This window comes from Taurulus bubalis (assembly GCF_910589615.1).
Source record: "Taurulus bubalis genome assembly, chromosome: 1".
In the NCBI taxonomy this organism is placed as follows: Eukaryota; Metazoa; Chordata; class Actinopteri; order Perciformes; family Cottidae; genus Taurulus; species Taurulus bubalis.
The window spans coordinates 27373970-27388490 of record NC_136589.1 but is presented as its reverse complement, the minus strand read 5'-3'; the positions used below and the strand labels follow the sequence as shown (position 1 = coordinate 27388490).

General features: G+C 38.9%; 1 protein-coding gene across 1 annotated transcript in view; it reads left to right on the top strand.

Moving 5' to 3' along the window:
• The window catches only part of ak5 (adenylate kinase 5), a gene marked incomplete at its 5' end in the record, with an annotated part of 54589 nt that extends 40068 nt beyond the window's left edge, over nt 1–14521 (top strand). The window contains 5 exons of the mRNA XM_079214813.1: nt 213–257; nt 6483–6646; nt 12723–12839; nt 13327–13527; nt 14435–14521. Coding sequence (XP_079070939.1) covers nt 213–257; nt 6483–6646; nt 12723–12839; nt 13327–13527; nt 14435–14500 — 593 coding nt within the window. The 3' untranslated portion in view covers nt 14501–14521. The remainder of the gene's footprint in view (nt 1–212; nt 258–6482; nt 6647–12722; nt 12840–13326; nt 13528–14434) is intronic.

Sequence of the window (14521 nt, the reverse complement as noted above, 5' to 3'; positions counted from 1 at the left end):
TGGTTCTTGTCCATTTTAATCAGGGAAGAGTCTCATTAACATGGAATAAATTCCAAATTCATAGGGAAGAGTAAAAGTAAGAGGTCATAATATCAATCAATTTATCGATTACAGAACAGTTTGGCTGTTAAAAGGGATGTATTCATTATTTTTGTGTGCGTGCATCAGTGTGCGTATGTGTGTGTAATCACTGATGTTCTTTCTTCTGACAGGTGATTGTACAGAACAGAAGAAACCGAAGGTCATCTTCATGATGGGTACATAGCCACACACACACACACACACACACCTCGGCACTGGTGGAGCCTACCTCATTAGACAGAGCTGAGAGGCAGACACGCACACAATAATACCAATCAGTTGCTCTGACATTTTGCTGCATCTTTCAAGTGAACTAAACTCAGTCTGTTGTTGCTCTGATGAAAAAGCTGCGTTCAGGAGCGCTGCTGGAGGGGAAACAGCAGACGTTCTGTTTGTTTCAGACAACAGAAGGAAAGTCAATGAAGTAATTAAAAAAGGTTCAATTTTACGGCTCGTTTCAACCATGCTCATCACTAGAAAACAAGACTGATTCTTATATTAAGAGAATAGAGGAAGTGGAAAATGTTAAATTAGCCACTACAAGTTTTCATTAAAAACTTAAAAACTCACAAAAGGCATCATAATAAGTGTTAGAAACAGTGAGTCATTGTTGTCAGCTTATATGTTTTGTAGATATAGAGTATATTTATCACATCATAATAATAATAATAATAATAATAATGGGTGTATTTATCAAGGACTTAAATATTTTCTTCTGTTATTTTGAAGATGTGGTTTGAGATGTGTATTACTTTTGGCAGGTTTGATGATCCCCTGTTTCCGAACAGCGAAACATTTTCATTATTGTATCATTACATACACACCAAAGTCATGCAACTTATAGTGAGTTTTAGATAATAACACAAGCGCAGGATTAAAACTTATGCACCTACCTTGAATCTCTTTGGATGATATATCAAAGAAAATTGTGCCACCAAGCTGAAACAAGGCTGTTTTTTAGAATTTAAATTTAATGTACGGGAGATTGCGCTGACACGATTAGACAAGTAATTTAGTTTTAGAGTATTTTTTTTTAATCAATTATCTTAATAATCTGCTGATTGAAGACAAAACGTGTAAGTGTGACTATCAGAATCAGAATCAGAATCCGTTTATTTATCACGAATGTTTACACAAACAAAACAAGGACTTTTTCTTGGCGGAAGGTGCGTAACATTAGACATGAGACGAGACAAACAACAATCAAAAATCAACGACAACAACAGTGCAATGGGTATTAAATTAAGTATAAGATAAAGTGCTCATACAAACAGATAAATGCATTTTACGCTGCCATTTTGGTCCATGTTTTGTTTTTTTCCTCTCTAAAATGTAGTAAAATCTAAATAAAATGTCTCACACAATTCAAATACACAAAAACTACTGTTCCGTTGCAGCAGATGAGTAAATATACTTATTTATGTCCACCCTCTGGAGGCAGAGTGGTATTTTTTGTAATCAATTATTATTCTGCGACATTAAAGCTGTTTGGCTTACTCTGATAATCAAAGACCGGACGAGAGACAAAGGTTAAGTTCCTTTCCATAAAAACCAACACGACAAATCTCCAGTGATCTGAACTAATATCAGTTTGTCTGAATGTTCGAGAAACAGAGGTGGAGTTAGAGCAGGAGCTTTCCTTCAGCAGGAGCAGATAATTGGAGGGAAATGCCAACTGCATAATAACTGTCACCTCGACTTGCATGTGTCTTCTGAGCAGATTTTATACCATATAATGAAAGGTTGGCCACGTTGGCGAACATATTAATTTTTTATTCCACTAGCAGCAAATAGTTATCATACTTTCAGTATGTTTTAACAGAAAAAGGGGTTAACCAGAGCAAGAAAACAATCTCCAGCTCTCATCACAGCATCAGTTTCTGCTGCTGTGACGTTTGACTGCAGTTTTTGCCCTGTCCCTACACCGTTTTCTCCATGAATGGACATTCGTGCTGAACAATGAATGGAAATTTGATCGCAATATGGCCTACTGCAATTTTCTAATCGCAGAAGGCGCAATATTTGTTAAAGCGAGACACGACAAGCAAAAGCATTATATTTTCTTGCAGTGATGGGTCATTTTTGAGATTTGAGATTTAATCTTCATAACATGTCTTCTTTCAGAGTAGTGGAAAGAAAACATCCAAAATATGTGGTGGTTGGTTTTTAGTTTTCTTACCCTATTCACCTGTTGTGTTTTTAAATAGTATGGGATTTTACAACACATATCTGTTTTATTCTCATAATCCGAGCCAGAAGTCCCCACAGTATTTACAAACATCAAACTTTACAGTTTCATTCCCATCTATATTCTGAAGAGTTTTGCTGAAGGGTATGTTCATTTATCATTTATAGCCTGTATAATGTATAATATTTCATTCCTAAAAAACATTGCGAAAGTTGATTTTCTTTAAGGCTGTTGACAGTATTTTTCTGATTTATGGAGTGACTTCCCTCTGAAAAAACAAATGAACAAACAAAATGAAACAAGAATTTTCAACTGGCTTTATCCAATGTTCAGATTTCTTAGGTTTGTAAGGGTTGAATGGTGCACCAATAACATGTGACTTTCAAAAAAACTTAGTCCCAAAAAATATTTCAATTAATTGACATTGTTAATCTAAAGATATTGATTATAGCAGCCTTAAAAATAGTGTCTCTAACTAACTTCAAACCAGCAAGGTGGTCCAGCAGTTGAAGAAATCCTAGAAAACCTTATGCCCAAATTCAAGGGCCAAATGATCAGATGTATCACCCATTTCTGTCATTTCCAGTGGACAACTCCTCTCATTAAACTCATATAAAACAGTTGTGCCACTCCACTATTTGGGGAAAACTGGACACAATAATCTTTGAAAATCCCCAAATGGTGTCCATTTCTGCGATGTTTGCACTAAATGCATCTTCCCTATCGGGCCATTTAGTCAAACATAATATGAACCCTTCATATTGTTTTAGTTATAGCATTTTGAAATTTTCAAGAGCTTTTAAAAGCCAAGCTACAAACTACTAGGACTACTAAATGATGTAGTGCATGAAAAAAAAGACTTAATTTATCAACACAGGTTGTCTTTCCAGCCGGGTCACACGTGATGCTGACTTTGAAAACCCTGTCTCAAGAGGACTCACCTCTTGTGAATGTAAAGTTAGTGTCCGCTTGTCAACCCCTCGTCTCTGAATGTCGCTCTTTTCCAAACCTGCTTCTTCTGGCTGTCAGTTGCTGCCGGACTGTTCTCTCCTCGCCACTGGCAGACTACTTTGCCAGTGGCGGGGAGTGAGGCGATGGCGCTGGGTGCCAACTGTCATTTGTGGTCTAATAAATAGTAAGCGAGATGAGCTTGTCATTTGTGACAGGAAGGCCGCACCACTGCAATCAGACCCGTCTCTACTTGATCTATTGTAAAACAATCATCTACAATACTTGCTGAACAACAGAGGTAGAATTATATCCGGCGATTGAATGAAAAATATGTCTCAATTGTGAGCTTGTTGAAATATATTTTCTTTTCTTTTTAAATGCTAGGAATCTTATGTTCACAAAACTGCTTTAATTAAAAGTTTGAGGTGGTTTTACTTGGGTTTTTCCATCCAAACCCTCCCCAACTAAAAGAACTGGTGCAAAGGTTGGAGCAGTGTTCTGCAGCGGTGCTTCAGAAAGAAAGTGGAGATGGTGCCTGAGGGAAATGCTAATGTGAGGTTTCACTGGTGTCGAAGCTTTCAGCCTTTTTTTCATCTTCTCTCCTTCATGTCCCGCTGCTCTCTCTTCCATCTTCCTTCCTTTCTGCTTTTACTAATCAGACTTACATATAAAAAGTGAAAACCCTGCTGTTGATGTGAGAGGTAATTTTACTTTTAATCTTCATTTTTTATATTTTTTTGGATTGATCCAAAGGCAATTTTGCACTTAGGTGGCCCTTGATGAAACCAAGACTGCCATTAACAAGCAGCAGCAGAAATACATAGTTTAAAAATTACTAAATTGTTCTGTATTAAAATGATGGTCTCCAATACCAGATCGGCTCCATTTTCATGGATACCCGGTCCAGCTATTGGAATCGGTATGTGACCAGTAGCAATGGAGAGGTGATACATCTACAGAGAATTATTACCCTAATCTGCAGCTCTCATCACATTGACCAAGCTTTAGTGAGTTTCAGCTAATTGTGTTGCTGTCCAGTCCACAATTTTACTGTTTTGATTCACTCACCGTGTGTTATTATCCTTTTCGGCTGCTATTTTCAAAGAAAAAGCTCTAAAAACACTACCTGCTCAGCACCAAACAGCAGACAAAGTTATAAACTATCTGGTGAACATTTAGGAGCTAAAGAGTGGGAGGTTTCCATCAGGAGTTTATAGACGAAAAACAAATTAAAAAGGAGAGTGAATATTGTATTTATAGTCACCAGCTCGCCAAATGTCTCAAAACTCTCAATTAGTGATAATGTTGCTCTGCGACTGCTGGATGTGTAAATAAGCGGCTATTTGTTGTTAACTTCGCCATATAAACTTCAAATAATTCAGTATCGTGTTCACAACTTGTTTCCACTGTGCCACAAAGTGGTTATTTCAGGTTTAAGATCCCACTTTTCCTGAGCATTAAAAAATAATCCTGTGTACACAGTAAAATAAATTATTTAAACTAAGTGGAGAATATTCATGAAAAGCAGCAGCAGTTTTGTACAGTATAAAACAGCACAGAGGCATAACTAATTCACTTCATCTTGTCTAAAGCTTTTGTCTGTCAAGGCTAGTTAATCTAAACTTCAAAAAGACTCAGGCAGAGGGAACTATCTTTACCCACAGAACCAGTTAATGCAGCAGGTTTGAGTTTCAGCCGACTATCTAGGAGAGTGCCTAACAAGCTTCTCAGAGATTTAGCTTCAGCCCTGGTGGGTCATTATTTTACTTCCTGGCAGAGGTGTGAAGCAGCAGAGGAATACTTCTAGTGAGTAGGCTTGATGAAATATACTTCTATTTCCTGACCCTGGGTGAGCCGAGCCCCGCTCCCGTGCCCTGAGGAAGCGTTGATGCAGACGTGTGTTTTTGTAGGAGGAAACCCGTTCTCAGTTTTATTACTGTGCAAAAGGCTGGTTATGATAAATCACCACTGTCTACTGAACACAGCTTCATGGCTGTGTAATACAGTTAACCTGCTATAAAAACACCTGCAGACCCCACAGCAGAGCAGCCAGACTGCTGAGAAAGTTGAGATATTTAAATCAAATCAGCTAAAATGTCATTACTAAATGACAGATTTAGTGACTGATTAGAAAATCTGTGTGTTTTTATTCTCATTTCTGTTGGATGTATACTGTCTGTCTGTGTGTGTGCATGCATGCATGTCAGTACACCTGGAAAGTGAGAACATTTTGGGGACTTTAAGCTTAAGGCTGGATTTTAAGTTAAAGCTAGGTCACGCGTCAGCGAGGCAGGAGATGCTGTGAGCTTTAGATAAGGTGAGAACGAAGGTTATTTTCAGTCTCTCCTCCTGATGCAGCAGAGTGATGTACGCTTGTCCTGGATTTAAAATCACGAAGAACAACCAATCCACTCTTAGCTTCTTTCCCAGCAAAAACGTTCCAATGTCGACTTGAGTCCTACAAATAACAACCCAACTTGACTACTGAACCCTCGCTCACATGAAAAGGGACATAAACAATTGAGTCAGGAGAGAAATTGGCTCCTTTCTGACCTCCCCCACAGCCAGCCAATCAAAGTGTGAAGTTAAAGGGTTTTAGAAGTGTAAAGTGGCATGAAACGATATAAAAGTAGAGTACAAGTTCTTCAAATTGGTACCTAGGTACCACTTCACTGGTTAAGGTTAGATGCTTGGGACAGTTCTATATCAATGAGTAACCTGAGAAGTATAAAACCACAAGTGTGTGTTGTGTGTTGTGTGTGTGTTGAACCAAAACCTTTCTACACATGTAAGCCTGCCACGGTCACTTCTTTTGTTGGACATTATATTGTCACAAAAATTATTGCGATAAACAATAGTATTGTCATTTTAAGACAATTTTCTCCCATTGATATGCAAATATATTAACATTATAATAATGCAAGTACAACCTTAAAGATATTCAGACAAAGGAATTGGAATGGATTTTTTTTAATGAAAACATCAATAAAATAAAACTACAAAAACAAGAAATTGTAAGAAATTACAATTGTAAAACTTTTGAATGCAGCAACAAATTTGTTGAAACTTAAACAGGAATGCTCACATCCTCTTCTTTCACCTCAATTTCCTCCTCGTCATCCTCACCTCACTTTGTGTTACTAAGCGACTACTTGGCTGTGAGGATGAACCGACCCCTGCTTGTAGCTTTGTGTGTGTGTGTGTGTGTGTGTGTGTGTGTGTGTGTGTGTGTGTGTGTTTGTGTGTGTGCGCGCTCTCTCAGGTGGTCCAGGCTCAGGGAAATCTCTCCAGGGTGAGCGGCTGGAAGAGCGGTTCGGCCTGCGTCACGTCACCCTGGGTGACCTGATTTGTAACGAGCTGCAGTCTCACGCCGACAGAGGGCGTCACCTGCGGGACGTCCTGGAGAGAGGAGAGCAGCTGCCAGAGGTCAGTGTGGCGTTTATATTATCAAAGTCAAGAAGTAAAGTAAAGTAAATACTACAATACCCATGAGGCATGGTAGCCTGGAGAAAAAGCCAGTTAGAGGCACAAATCAGAGCGGTTGAGAACTAAGCAAAATGAAAATGTCAGAATCATCAAAACTTCTACCTGTTTTTAGCGACACACAAAACAGAATTTTGGGAGTCGTAGTTAACTTCTTTTTAATCCAACAACCAGATATTTTCTCATTTCTGTGGGATGATAACAGTAATTTTGCTGTGATAATAACAATTTGTATAATGTTTGTGTTTATTGAAAACATTTTACATTTCACTCTAAAATTGCAGTCTTCAATACATCAAAGCACAAGTTAAGAAAAGAACAGACTAAAAAAAATCCATAAAAGAAAAGGATATTAAGTAGCACCAGTGATTGCAAACCGGCAGCATGTCTGAACATAAAAAATAAAAAAAAAAGAATAGAGATGTCACAGAGACACCCACACTGAATGACAGCTGATTTCTGGGAGCGCTGAGCAGTGGGTTGAGTGAACAAGATAATACATTAAAAGAACAATATCTTTCAGACTTTTATTAAAAAAAAGACAAATCCTTCCATGCTGTCACTGAAAAGAAAAATGTAACACCACAGCTCTGAGACTGTGTACTCAGTAAACATGTTTTTCTGCTAAAGGCCTAATGAAATAAACAGAAGAGGGATTATATTGCCAAGGGTGCTCAAAATGTCATTTACAGAGATTGCATAATCTAGAGAGAGCTGACATGGATGTCTGAGCATTTACTGGAGCTGGAAACGACTACGACCTGATCCATTATCTACAACAAGACTCGAAACAGGCTTCCAGAGTTAAACTCTGCACTTAACATGATTCTGCACAGTGAAGGTCAAACATCCGAGAGAAGAAACAAAGCGCCAAAACATTTTTGTGAAGGGGGACTTCCAAAATGTATAGGACGGCAATCCAATAAATGATATATTAATGCAGTGGGATTCAGCACCAGCTGTGTACAGTGGCGCTGTGTTCAGCATTAATTATCACACATTTTCTCAAGGCCTGGCGACGTCAGTCTGTGCGTTCAACAGTCAATTATCTCCACAGTTAAGGCTTCTCCATGACATTTCTGCTGACATTCAGGGTCCCAAGAGGATAAGGCCTAATGACTTCTCATGGGTTTTCAGTTATATTTATTATCATTAAAATGTCTTTTTTTTCAAGGTTTCATCCTTGGGTTCAACAAAAAAAACCGTGATGTTTTGATACTTTTTGTCTAATGCAATAGTACAAAACATTTTCTGTTAGTTGGTTGGTTGACATACAAATGCAAGATGTCACATGAGCTTTACGAAATTGCATTTTACACAACGTCATGACATTTCTAAAACCAGATTATTAATGTTACAAATCAGAAAAGAATCGGAAATGAATCATTGTGAAATGTCACAAATAATGTGCAGCTTTCTATCCACAGTTTTTCATTTCAAATTAATTAAATAACCACTCGAATAATTTGAGAATATAAAAAACACTCACACAGAGGTGTTTTCAATGTCCCTGATTGATTAGACCTTTTAGAAATGTAATGCTTTTATGCTTGTTTAAGTAACGTCAGTGAGAGCAAGGACAAGGTTAAAGGTTAATGGCTAAGAAGGTGTTAATAAAAGTAATACGATTATGTGTACCACACAAATTTGTAAAGTACACAGTGAACTACTTTTTATTTGTCATGTGTTTAATTCACACAGGAGAATACAGAAGTAGGCTTTACCAGTGGCGGGCCGTGCGTTTTCGACTTAGGCCTTTAGTGAGTGCCGTATAGTCCACATCACGGGCGGACTGGGGAAAAAAAAGTGTCCCGGGAGTTACTGTCACAGACCGACCCACTCAATACACGGCGCGTTCATACAGTCTGCCATTTGTGGATAGCAGACACCCACTCCGCCACACGGCACCACCACGAGCATGAAGGGAGGTCACACGGGGCGCGTGGACCGACCCATGAAGTTTAACCACCAGCGGACTCCCCCGCCAAGCAACGCACAATTACGCAGAGCCTCTCAGTCGCCTCTCGGTCGGTTACCAGCAGAATATCTTCGTAAAATACAAACAGCTTAAACATCACATTAGAAAATTCACTGTGTCACGTGTAGAGGGCACAAATATTAAGCTTCATTTTCAGCATCTCTCATCACGAGATGATGATTTTTCCTTCCGTCAACTTTTTCTGAACTGATCTGAGGATGGCAAGTCAGCCTCTCTCGCCACCAGCTTCTATCGACTGACCTGCAGTCTTGTCAGGGTATTTTTTGTGAGTATGGACAACGTGAAACAAACCAGGGTTAAAATCTGCTTTGGTTGCAGCTGGCGGATACTTCCAGGTCAGCACGAAGCGACACACAAGCTGCAGAAAGTTGAACTGTCTGGTTGCCAGTAAATTAGCCACCGCAGAGAGAAAAGAAGCACATGAGACAAGAGTTGAAACCCTTCAACTGGAAAATATAACGCTAAGCAGTAACGTGAAGAAATTGTATTTAAAAAGACAGGATATCTGCTACAAGGAGACGATTTGCAGCTGCATGTAACATTAATATGAAATTCAGCAAAGAGTGAAATATACATATGTTTTCCTACACATTACAGAATATAACATATTGTAAAAGGTATGCATCAATATTGCATATTATTTTTGCTTTAAGATACAATTTGTAAAGGACTTTTATGTTCCTCTTTTGGTTAAAGATAGTCTTTCGCTTGGTAAGTGATAAACTGGGAAAATAATAAAAAATAAAAAATTATTTACTGAACATGTACTTCAACGCCACGCGGGAGACCAAACCATTTGTTGATCAACTGTGAAACATCGGATTCACACATAGAAATATGAAATATATTGTGATATTTCTGAATGTTTAAATTAAATTCCATTCACCTCCAATATTTCATTTTAAGGGTGCACCGATCAGGATTTCAGGGCTCGATCACTAGTAGCATCGGTCGATACCGATCACAGGGTCTATTTATTGTGGAGCATATACACTATGTTTACAAAAATTAAGAGATGAGAAAGTACCATGAATGGAGAAGTATTTATTTACTGGCAGGCGACATGTGCAAGATGAATCCACCCCCTCTGATTGGAGACACAACTGGGAACAGTAAAGCCATGTTAACAACACAGAGAAATTGTTCTGCATCATCTGATCGGCTCCTCTGATCAAACTATCGAGAACAGATATCAGCTGTTGGTGGCACATAAATCGGAGCCCTGTTCTCAAATGTTGAGAAAATAAAGCCCAAACTAACTGCATGTCTAGATGAGTGAGTGAAAACATGTTTTTTGACGAACCGACTCTTTAAAAGTAAGAATCTGTTCTTTTGCTAAATTTTTGGACATAATGGTTTGTGAAGAACACAAACAATACAAAAGTATCAACATTAAACTCTGGAAAACCACTGAGACATTCAGGCTTTCCACTATATTTTTAAGATGTAAAAATTGGTGCATTAAGAAGATTTTGGAGGAGGGCGAAACGCAGATTCACTTTAAGTTTCTGTCGTCTCACTGGAGAAACCTGAAGGCGTTCAAGCCCAGCTCAGCTTCTTAAAGCACATTAAGGTCACGTCCCATGTGTTCACTCACATCGTCTGTGCCAGACGCTAATTTGATGTTGTGTGAGTGCGTTTTTTACAGAGAGAGAGGGAGGTATTGATTTAAAGGGAGGATAAATGATGTGGGAGTTTACAAAAACTACTTTAATATTGAATCACACATCGGAGTTTATGGTTTTAACTCAAAGTGAGATAAAATGCCTGTTTGTCTCCCCGGTGAGTGTAAAAACTGTAACGGCACAAGTTCAACATTATGAAATGTTACTGTACTGTTGCCTAGCAACACAGAAAGTACAATGTAATGTTCTCTGTTAACTATAATCCATCTGCAGACCACCAGCTTCCTGTCGGCCACACGTGTGCTCTCTATAAGGCTGCACATACAGTAGCAGGTACAGTCAGTTAAACCGGCCTGAGGAGTTCAGTATACGGGATTATTTTCCCTGGCGTGCAGAGATGGAAAGTGGAAACACACAAATTGACTTTCGGCTGCATATTTTGAGCAGAAGCCAAAAATCCTTATATTTAATGTGTTAACACGGTAAATAGAGCATTTCTTGATTTCCTGTCGCGGCTGCACATGATTTCATGCATCTTCTGGCAGCTCAGGGTCTCAGCCCGGGGACGTAGAATTGGTCATGAATACTCAGCTAAGAGCACATCCGGCTTTTGACAAGATTGTGTCATCATAAAACATAAATCACCCCCCTTTTTTGCTTCTTTCCTTCCTTCCTGTGAGTTTTTTCTCTAGAAGGCTGAGATCCCCATACCAGCAAAGACTTTTAAAAAGTCAGTAAAGGACCGAATAAGAGTGCTTTAATTCTTTACCTTTTCCACAGACGAGTTTTAGAATCATCTCCTCCATGAAGGTTATAATGTGGTTTTTGATTGAACTGTTTTAGAGACATGTGCATTCAACTTAATGATAATTTTGTGAGCTGCAGTTTGTTTGTAATTAGACTGAGAAGTGTTTCTAATAACGCTTCTACCACTGTTGTAAATGTGGTGGGCAAATTACTACAAACGTATGAACTTTATGAGTGTTGGATTTATTGCAGGGCGGCTGTTTAATTTAGACTGTATTAGTTTGAGCTGAGTGGAGCTAATAAACTGGAAACGGAGTGTGTCTGCCTTTGTGAATTGATAAGGACATCTAAATGCACCCGATGGTTATTCTTAACTTCAGCAAAGTACAATTTAAGAGACCCAAAATTGTGTAACGTTGATAAGCAGTCCATGAAGTGAGTGCAGCCGCAATAACAATAACTCAGCAGTTTACAGGTAATTATATTATGAAGAGTAGCATAATTGTGCACTACAAAATTCCCATATAGTCCAAATTACATACGTATAAACACTAATTTTTACATCTCTAAAACAAGAAATAGCCTTATCCTCTATTAAAGAGTCTAGCAACAGGACAGCAAGCACAGCCAAAAGGCAGGTGGAGATTCACAGCTTACAGAGGGTGCACTATATTCTTGATGACACTGTGACAAAGAGCCACCTGGTGCAAAATGAAGCAAATTTTAAAATACCTATTTTCTTTGATTTGGACCTCCAAACTAATCCAATTATCAAAAGATGGATGTTAACAGTGTGTGGTTCTCTCTGAGTAAATATTTATATATTATTTGAATCGGTCACACAGAAAAACTTGAGCTCTAAGCTCCGAGCTAAACCTCTCATTAGTTGCTGTATAGGCTCTGTTTTGTTTTGTTTTACTTTTTTCTTTACCTTTATTTATCAATTATCTGGGGAAAGGGCCTTAGCATGCTTGCTCCTTCTGGAAGAAATGTCTCTAACTCCTTATGTATGGACCCTGTTGCCTTCAAGTACTCATAATGTGCAGGAAACATTTACTATTAACACGTACTGGAACAAGTAAACTAAAAAGTTGATCACCAGCAATACATTTATAAGTAATGAATCATCTAAGTCACTTGTCAAAAATGTAAAACACGTTTTGGTTTCAGCTTCTCATTTTATGCTGATTTACTCTGTTTTAGATTTAATGTTTGTGGGTTTTGAACTGCTGGGCAGACACAAAATGCAATGTGAAGACAACGCCTGACATTAATCAAATAGATTTTAGCTCTACTAATTTACTATTTGCCACTGTTTTTGATACACAAAGTGTATTTATTATTTCACACAATGTAAGCAGCACTTTGAACGTAATAAAGATCTTAGAACTACATTTAAATCTTCAAAGATGGGAAATACTTTAAGAATTGTTTTAAGGCTTAATAATTGATACATAGTGAACTTGAAGTTGTTGAGGCTCCTTGAGGAGCTTTTCTTCAGTTGGTAATCCAGCCTGTTGTGCTTACAAATTCATAAATGCATGCATATCCCTGCTTTTTGTTGTCTGAGTGTATTCATATATGAAGCATTTATTGGTGTTGACGTGGTAATTAATGCTTGTGCTGTTTGTGTGTCTGTGATGTCCAGAACACACTGCTGGAACTGCTGTGTGATGCGGTGGCGGCGGCGGTACGTCAGGGGAAAGGCCTTGTGATCAGTGGGTTCCCCAGAGACCTGAGACATGTGGAGGAGTACGAGGCCAAGGTCAGAGCACCGGACAGGCAGGGGCAGACTGACCGGCCACATGTGGATAAACGAGGAACAAGCTAGAATAATGTCTCCATAAAAAAAAAAAAATTTAAAAGTGAGGAAAGAAAGCAGAAAGACTTTTTGATCTTGATACGTTGGACGTGCAGGGCTGACTACAGAGTGAAAAATGTTAATTAAATATGGCTCATAGAAAAAAATAGAATATAATGGTAAAAAAAAAAAATTGGGAGGCATGACAAACAGAAATGGCAGAGTGATCATAACTGTCAGAATGACAATGATTTGCTAATAATAAGAACAACAAATAGAAGGAAAATGTCTGTTTTTTACTGATGCAGACTGGTAGCACAACAACAACACTAATGGAACAACAGTGCAGTGACACACCGTTCAGTATAAAGTAAAAGAGCAGAAGCATGAGGTTCACTGGCGTCACCTGGACTTGCTGCTGATTTCCCTCCTTCTGTGCCTTGTGTGTCAGATGGGGGAGCCCAGCGCAGTGCTGCTGCTGAGCTGCTCCGCTGACACCATGTCCAGCCGCCTGCAGTGTCGTGGCAGAGCCACCTCGGGCCTCCACCCCGCCTCCGACAGAGACGGCCTCCTGCACAGGAGGGCTGAGAGCTTCTGCATCGACAGCCAGGCGGTGGCAACTCATTATGAACGCAGGAAGCTTCTGCACACGGTAATGTTGTATTTTAAAGAGACATTTGTTTTTATTCGTCGTGGCAGAATGCAGCATTGTCTGCCAAGGCTGGAGGTTCAATTCCCACTCAGGGTTAAAGCTCACCCATCAACATATTCCAGCCTTTTTTTTTTTTTCAAGTGTTTTTGTACCCAAACACTTGCACCCCGGTTACAATATTTACCTTATGATCTCCCTTATTTGTATGTTAAATATACTGGCATAACTTTTCTACTTTAGTTTATGTGCATGATCACAATATTAAGTCAAACAGACATATGGATGGACTTTATAGGGCACACATTGCAAATGTTTGTTTACAATGTTAAATCAGGTTTTATGAGCTGTTTGGGGAAACAATTTTTACTAATGTGTCTTGGGCCTTTACATATTGATTCATATCATTTTTACACACAAAATTACAAAAAAACATGTATGGAAGCATCTGAATATGTTATCCATTCATTTGTGAAGGTTTTCCTTTGATGCGTTACCATTTGTATATAAAACATATAAAAAGCCAATTTGCCTTTTTTCCCCCCCAAGCTTTATATTCAAAGTGAATTAACCAAAAAAATCTCGACAATTATGATTATTTTGGAATCTTTTTCAGCTTAAGGCTCGGGTGAAAGCACAGGGGTTAACTTGCTGTGTGTTTGGTGCCTCTGATCCTGTCACTGGAGTCTCCGCTGACACGATAATCACAGAATTTCTGTTCAGGGTTGAGCCGTTGGAACATTTAAATGCCACACAAGGTGTGTGTGTGTGTAAATGCCACAGCCAATGTCACAATTCTGCTGTGAACTTGCAGAGGTTGCACTGCTGCAGCAGCTGTCCTCGACTGCACATTGAAGACACTAATGCTTTTTGAAAGCCCCCGTCTCAGTCAGTGTGTCTCCTTCTGCAGGTTGACGCCGAGAGGTCGCCAGAAGAAGTGTTCGCCCAGATCTGCCAGGCAATGGAGACCTTCTGATTAAAAAAACAAAAAAAACTC